Below are 8,357 nucleotides of genomic sequence, written 5' to 3' on the forward strand. Positions count from 1 at the left end.
TGAATTTATTTCGAGTAATGTATGCTCAAGGCATTTCAGACGTGGGATGAATTAATATTGTTCATTTCACTTTCATTCCGTTATTGTTGATTATTATGATTGATTTCATTTTCATTTCCGTCATTGTTATTCATTTTGGTGATTTTCAAAGAACATGCAATGGAAAAAATGACGATGAAAAGAAGGTTTAGAGAGAGAGAGAGAGAGAGTGAAGAGGCTATGCTTTTAGTAGAAAAGATATAACACATTTCATATGGGATGAATGCAACACATGTATATACAATAGTTTGATTTTTTTTAGTAAAGTTGATATTTTAAGTTGTTTAAATTTTAATATAAAAGTACATAATTTTTATAAACATGTTTACGACTTTCTTACAAGTTTACATCTCACAAATTCGTTTATGATTCGTTAATGATTTAGATTCGTTTATGATTCATTAATGATTTAGCGGATGTACACAAATGCATTTTTTAGTTGTGTGGAAAATTTACAAGATCAATAAACATTTTATATAGTAACTCAAATGTATATATCACATGAAGACATTTGATACTTGACGCATGGTTAATCTCATTATACACATGATAACATATACATAAGAGAAATGTATCATTTAGCATGATATACAAAAAGATGCAATGAGATTGTATGTACAATCAATCAAGCAACTAATATAGCATAATCATAAATCACACTTTTAAGTAAAGTTACGACTAATTAAACCCTCGAAAATAGCATAGAGGTCCTTGTTTTCGGGTCCAAAAATTTCATCAGCCTTCCTTAAAGTCTCCTATAATAATCACAATTAATTAGAACCAGCATTAGTTCCAAAAATGAAAACAGAGTAACAAAGGCTTATAAACACGCATACCTCCTTCGATTGTTTTTGAGAGTTGAGTTCCTTCACATTGGCTAAGAATGCAGCAAACTGCTCGTAGGATAATCGGCTCCTGATAAGATTAGATATATCAAGGGTTAAATGCAGACATTATTAAATAAGAATGAAATTATAAAATAAAAATGCATTTATGTAATGTTATTTTCAGTAGATTTGTTTATTTACCTGACTTGTCTAAAAAATTCTTTACCATCCACACGAGTCCTTCCTCCTGAAATAAACACGAAGTAGAATGTTTATGAGTGTCTTGTTCACCTTTTTTATACATTTATCTCTAATGGGTCAAATAGATAAAATCATAAAAAAAGTTTTAATAAAATAGAGAAGGGGGGGGGGGGGGGGGGGTGTTCTAACGGGTCAAAAAGATAAAATCATATTTAGCACACAAATTATCCATATATATATATATGTGTGTGTGTGTATGTATATATATATATATATATATATATATATATAATTTGCTAAAAGTTTTTCAGGTCAAACTAACCCAACCTACTTTAAGTAGGCTTGTAACGAACGTGTAGTGAACTGTTCGATAGGAAGTTTGTTTATTAATAAACAAACGGCCATTCAACAAATTTTTTAGTTTATTAGCTAAATGAACAAACATGAACACATGTCTTGTTCGCTTATTTATGTATGTGAACGTTCCAAAAGAACACGAACAGGACATCAGTTTACACTTGTTTGGTTCACTCATTTACATTCATTTGTATATTCAGTTAAATTTTTTAGACCCACTTGTTTGGTACGCTCGTTTACATTCATTTATATATTCAGTTAAATATTTTAGTCCCACTTTTAATCTAGTTTTATAAACTTTTTAAATTCGAAAGATTTTTGTCCACGTTTAATTTTAATCGGCGATCTCTCGGTTATGTTTGCTCATCTATGTCCAGTTATTTTGTTCGTGAACCGTTTGTCATCCTATTAACAAACAAGTACGAACAAACTCGTTTCTTAACAAACAAATATGAACAAGAAAACTCTGTTCGTATAATTGTTTGCTCTGTTAAAGTTAAACGAACAAACACGAACATGTCCCGTTCGTGTTCTTTTGGTTCGTTTGCAAGCTTAATTGTAGTACCTGACATTGAACCGTACGGACTCGAGCTTGCGGATGAAAAGACAGAAGATTTTCCATCAATCCCGCCCCGTGCAGATGAAACAGCAATTGAGTGTCGTCTTGGAGAAACGGGCTTAGGTGTCCTTGTTGGCGATGCTGATGCAGATAAAGTTGGCGGCGATCCAGGTGGTGTAAGCCTAGGTGTACTCGTTTGGGATGCTAACAAAAGGCTTGGTGATATACGAGGTCTTGGGGCTGATAATAATAAGATATAAGACAAAAAGTCAAACTTGGTCAATAACTAATAACAAGAAGTCAAATCCAAACACTTAAGTGTCTCACCATCCTTCACAGGCTCATCATGGTATGAGTTTCCTACGTCTGAGGATTGACTCCTCGTCAATGAAGCACTTTCATCATCTTCTGCAAAACATGGCATCACCTTTTTTTCTTAAAAATATGTTCTTTTGTTGAATAATATATTTGAAATGACACAAGAAATTAAGTAACCTCCAGAATATGTTTGAGATGATAAACTTGTTTGGCTTTGAACATTGGCTGCAGCAACCGTGGGACCTGCTGCCTGTAGTCTCGCAAAATACATGAACATATGATCAAAAAAATGTGCAAAATAAAGGTAAGTTTATTTTACATTTTTACCCATAGATGATCAATTTAGTTGCATCAGATTATTGAAGATAGGCTGGTAAACGGCGTGAACCAGGGAAGTCCGTTTAATAAACGAACGAACATGAACAAAAAAAAAGTTCTTTAGTTTAACAAACAAAATGAACATGTATTGTTTGTTCATTTGTGTTAATATAAATTTTCCTATGCTCGTTCATTTACGTTCATTTATGTTTGTTTAAGTCGTTAATACTTCATTTAAATTATATTACAATTTAATCTAGCTTTAATAACTTTTTAGGCCCAACACATTGTTGTTCGATTTTACTTTCAATTGGATATAGCTCAGCTATCTTCGTTCATCTATGTTCAGTTCTGTTTGTTAGTTTACGTTCATAGTTATATCCTAAACAACTGTTTAATCCATAGTAAATAGTATAATAATCAGAAGCTTAATTTGTTTATGCATAAATAATTAAAAAGCCGCTTACATTACTTCCTTCTTCATCTTGAAGTGACATCATGAGTGTCTTTCGGAAGGTCTCCAACTGCATGGATAACAATCATGATTTAGTTAATAACTTAGAAACAAATAGACCGTAAGCCACACCTTACAGTTACACAACTAATACTAATAACATTACTATTTGATTAGTTAGTCGATGGCTATTTGGTAAAAATGTTCATTATGCTCATTTTCCCTATTATTTTTACTTTCTGACCAAACAAGATAATAAGTAACCTTATCACCTTATTATAAACTTTCTACATGTTCAACCTCTTATTCATAGAAATGGCAATGATCTTACATTCTAATGACATTTGTAACAGTGTAATTACTAGTTAATAGTTTAACAAAAAGTGTTTACAATTAGTACAAAAGCATCAACAACTATGAAATATTGTTAGTCAGAAAACAACAAATGTAGCTTTACAATTCACATTCAAGAACTATCTCAACTTTAATCCAAACAAGTAATGATAAAAAGAACTAAAAGTAGCCACTTTCTCTCTCATCAAGTATGATTTTTAGCCCTACAAATCATATATCTATAATCCAACAGTAGCATAATAGAATCAACATCAATTCCATAAAAGCAATCAAGTTCATCAAAACTAAATGGATTCCATAACCGAAAATAGGGTAGGGATATGCATGAAACCGAAAAAAATTGATCCCAAAACCGAAATAACCGAACCGAAACAAAAATCGGTACGTTATTGTAAAAACCAAACTTTCATTTTGGTTTCGGTTTTGTGCGTAAGTAAAACCGAAAAAATAAAACCGCACTTAACTTATAATATTTTGTTTTTTATATATTATGTTTTAACACAAATATGTTAGCCCAAATGTATAATAATCAAGTAATTATTTTTCCACCCAAAACTTTCAAGCACACATGGCAAAACCGTAAAAACCGAACCCAAACCAAAAACCGAAACAGGATTGTTTCAAAATCTCAAAAACCGACATTTCAGTTTTCAGTACCGAACCATGAACACCCCTAAATTAGAGCAAAATTCACTTAAAATTATCCAAATTACCTTGGCAACATCACGTTTGAGCTTATTAACAGTTTCCACCAACGTCGCATTCTCTTTCACCAAACTCTCCTAAAACCCAAAAATCAATATAAATAAAAAAACAAACCAAACCCACAAACAATAATAATAATAATAATAGGCCTCACTTTCTCCTGATTAACAATCGACAGCTTATTCAAATTCTGCGACACGGAGGAGTCAAGCGAGTCAATCTGAGCGTACAACTCGCCGATTAGTGTTTCCCGGTCGGCGAGCTGTTGGCGGAGGTCGGAGGATTCAGCTTCCAAGGCGGAGACACGTGTGGAGAGAGCAATGGAGGTGATTTTGCGAGCAACGTCCAGTTGTTGAAATGGGTCTGAAGGTAGTACTGATAATATCTCCGGTGGAAGCTCAAAGCCGGAGGTTGGTGGTGGTGGTGGTGGTTCTGTTGTCGCCGGAGTATCGGCGTCCATGTTTTTCGGAGGAGTTTTTTATTTTATTTTTATATGTTGAATTGATAAAAATAGTGTAATAATATTTGGAGGTGAGATTGGGTGATGAGATGGAGATAAGGTATTTGTATTGGTTTTGTTTTGTATTGGTTTTGTTTTGTGTAGGGGCTATTTGCGTGGTCTGTATTAGGTTTCGTCGGTAGATGTCGTTGGTTTTGTTACTAGTGGGGGTCAACGGTTGACGGGTGGTGGTCGGTTAGGGTGGTGGCAATGGGGAGCGGGAGAGGGGTGGTATCGCATCGGTATCGAAAGAAAACACCCTGGAGTGTTCCAGGACGGTGTGTAACTACGTATGTCCTATACAACATCAAGATCATTAAAGACGCATGATTTAATTTCATGATGCATGAATGATTTTGGGACGGGAGGAGTGGGAACACCGTCTCATTCATCTAGGTACCAAATCGGGATGAGGGGGTGGCGGGACCATTGCCACCACTCTTAGAAGTAGTGGTGACAATCATGTCAAGTTTGACGGGTTGAGTTAACGAATCCAAGTAAATAATATATATTAACTAGTGTTAAGGTTATCAATCATGACTATTAAAATCATGTAACTAGAAAGTTGTATGTTATCTAAACAAGTCAGATGGGTTGTGACGTGTTGTAAAAGGGTTACAATGTCTATAAATAATTAGACGCAAGTTGTAAACAAGTTGACGGGTTGACGTTACAAAAATATTTTTATGTTTAATTTTAAACAAGTTGACGTTACAAAAATATTTTTATGTTTAATTTTAAACAAGTTGACAAGTCGATTTATATAGTTAAGCGGTTTTAACAGATGCAACCCAATACAACTCGTTGTTAGATATGTTCGGGAACATGCTTGTTGATATCATGTTCCTGGAAAATATAATAGACACTAAGAGGGGGTGGTACCGCATCGCTATCGAAAGAAAACACATCGCTAGAGTGGTATGTAACTATGTATGTCTTATACATCATCAATATCATTAAAGACGCATGATTTAATTCCATGATGTAGGAATGATTTTGGGACGAGAGTAGGAACACCGTCTCATTCATCTAGGTACCAAATCGGGATGAGGGGGTGGCCGGACCATTGCCACCACTCTTAGAAGTAGTGGTGACTAGGGATGAGCTCAGTACCGTACCAGAACCGAAAATACCGATCCCGAAATTTGCAAATTCTTGGTACTGGTACCAGTACCGAAATATTCGGTACAGTTAGGGATAATACCGGTACCGAAGGTAAAAATTCGGGAAATACCGGTACCGTACCGATCCCGAAATTCAAAACTTTGGCACCGATTCGGTATCGACGGTATCAAATCGGTACCGATTTCGGTACCAATACCAAATTTGCTCATCCCTAATGGTGACAAGCGTGTTAAGTTTGACAGATTGAGTTAATTAATCCAAAATACATAATATATATTAACTAGTGTTAAAGTTATCAATCATGACTATTAAAATCACGTAACTAGAAAGTTATATGTTATCTAAACAAGTTAAATGGGTCATGACATGTTGTAAAAGGGTTACATTGTCTATAAATAATTAGACGTGAGTTGTAAACAAGTTGACGGGTTGACATTACAAAAATATTTTTATTTTTAATTTTAAACAAGTTGACAAGTCGATTTATATAGTTAAACGGTTTTACAGATAAAACACAATACAACTCGTTGTTAGATAGGTTTGGGAACATGCTCGTTGATATCATGTTTCTGGAAAATATAATAGACACTAAAAGGTAAAAATTATGTTGTTGGGTAACATTGTAAATTTATAAGACCATCCGATGTGGTCCGCTATTGAAGTCGCGAGCCACGTTAGGCGCGCACACCGCAATGATCCGACGTGAGTGCCCTCGCCAGCGAGCCGGCTTGTCTGGGCTGAAGTTGAACGTTGGGTGAAATTTTTTTGGGGTGCACGTTTTTGACCGTTGAATCATTAAAAAACAAACTTTCTATATTACATACACACTTTCACAAAGAAAAAAACCAAAAAAACAAACAAAACCTCACCCGTTATACTAGTTTTTCTTCAATACAACCGATTTTGAAGAAACACTAGGTGACCCCGAGTAGATTATGGATAACCTGGGGGTTAAGTAATGTTTCCCACGAGGGTTAGGTCCGGCAAAGAAGGATGTTCTTCAGATGACCTGCAAAACAGACACCGTGAGCTCGTCACTGAGAAGGGGGGGTTCCTCCTTGTGACCACCCTCCGGCGTGAGAATCAGACTAGATTGCTCTGAATATAAGTGTATATTGAGAGAAATAGCTAGTGAAGGTAAGATACAAGATGATGATACCGTTCCAAGGTGTTGGAGTATTTATAGCCGAAGGTAGGTTTCCAAGCAGGTACAGCCAGCTGTATAATATTCCTGTTCTACCAACTATGGGCTACGCACGTGCCATGCTGGTTGGTGGGTAGGCAGCGGCTGATAGTGACAAGGCCGGCTGTGTAGTGTTCCCTTTCCACCAACTGCAGGCTATGTGCGTGCCACGACAGGGGTTGGTGAGTAGGCAGCGGCTAATAGTGAAACAGTACTAGAGCATGCTCCTCCTCGTACCGTTGTCGGTGAGCTGTCACCCTGTGATTGGTTCATGGGCTGCTTTGGTCAGATCTTGTCTATTTTGTCCATACCTTGGCAGGTATAGTACAAAAGATCTTCCAGAAGCATACGGACTGGCTCATTTGGGCGGGAGTATTCCCGCCTTGCTCATTCCTTCAGGTGACACTGAATTATTGAGTTAGTGCCTTGTGCGTGTAGCCTTGCTATTAGTGCGGGTAGCCTTCCCTGATGGCTTGTATCCGCAGCTGCGGGAACAGGCGGGGTACTTCACCATTGGGAGGCTTTCCCTGCGGGAACAGCTGGCGTACTGCGCGTAATGTCTTCATCTCTGAGCATGGTGGGTCCTGCGGAACCAGTTGGTCCTTGCGCAGACGTCCCTCTTCAAGGTGAGTCTTGTGGGTCCAACTGGGCTCTGCTGGAACCTACCTCTTCAAGTCCCCCCAGTCCAATGTTCTTCTTATGAATTGTTAATAAGTGAGGTGAACTTTGGACTTAAGCAAGGGATTTTGAAAAGGATTTAGTTTTAAGGTTGTCCGTGGGGATTCTTCCCGCGGTTTCCCTAATGTCACGTGCAGAAATTCCCGACTTTTCTGCTTGATCTTTGGGTATGATGCGGGTAGGTGTGTAACCTCCTCGCAAGTCAGGAACGTTGAGTTTCACTTGTGTAGATTCTCCACGAGGTTTTGGTAGTTTTAAACATAGTGATCAATTATGTTAAAGAACCAATTCCATCAAGGAGCTTCAAACAATCTAGTTCTCAACGTTCCCGCTATGCGGGGATGTTATTTCCCTTTCCGCAAGCATGGCCCAGAAGATCCTTCTTGGTTTCAATTCCCTGCGAGTGCTAAGTATGTGAAGGGTTTCGCCTTGACACTGTACCCGCACTCGTCTTATAGTTATCTTACTTCCAAGGTATTCTTGGCGTCCATTCCCTGCGGGTGCTAAGTATGTGAAGGGTTTTGCCTTGACACTGTACTCGCACCTGTCTTATAGTTACTTGGTTGCCAAGGTAAGGGGTATAGTCCCGCTTACTTTTGAATCTTTTTGAATCTTTTTGAAATTCGAAGAGTTGGTGAAAGGATAAGAACAGTCCAAACTGTTGAAACGTCGTCCGACGGTTTCTTCTGACAGTGTCAGGACGTGCAGGAAGTTATGGCGACGTGACAGTATATGGTCAT

General features: G+C 37.3%; 1 protein-coding gene across 2 annotated transcripts; it reads right to left on the minus strand.

The window, feature by feature from the left end:
• Positions 1–562: 562 nt before the first annotated feature.
• On the minus strand, positions 563–4,670 carry LOC143569220 (uncharacterized protein At4g15545-like). 2 transcript variants are annotated; one of them, XM_077055189.1, is made up of 9 exons: positions 4,287–4,670; positions 4,141–4,209; positions 3,087–3,143; positions 2,479–2,551; positions 2,311–2,388; positions 1,990–2,223; positions 1,068–1,113; positions 876–954; positions 563–794 (listed from the first exon to the last, which is right to left on the minus strand). In XM_077055189.1, the coding sequence occupies exons 1-9, from the start codon at positions 4,590–4,592 to the stop codon at positions 702–704; spliced, it is 1,035 nt and encodes a 344-aa protein (XP_076911304.1). In that variant the 5' UTR covers positions 4,593–4,670; the 3' UTR covers positions 563–701. The 2 variants fall into 2 exon arrangements, with proteins under 2 accessions (XP_076911304.1, XP_076911303.1); XM_077055188.1 differs by having other exon boundaries at positions 2,311–2,391; positions 4,287–4,669.
• Between the last annotated feature and the right edge of the window lie 3,687 nt (positions 4,671–8,357).

The sequence above is a fragment of the Bidens hawaiensis genome, unplaced genomic scaffold (assembly GCF_021521415.1).
Source record: "Bidens hawaiensis isolate Kalapana, Puna unplaced genomic scaffold, B.hawaiensis_p1.1 tig00024421_1, whole genome shotgun sequence".
Taxonomy (NCBI): domain Eukaryota; kingdom Viridiplantae; phylum Streptophyta; class Magnoliopsida; order Asterales; family Asteraceae; genus Bidens; species Bidens hawaiensis.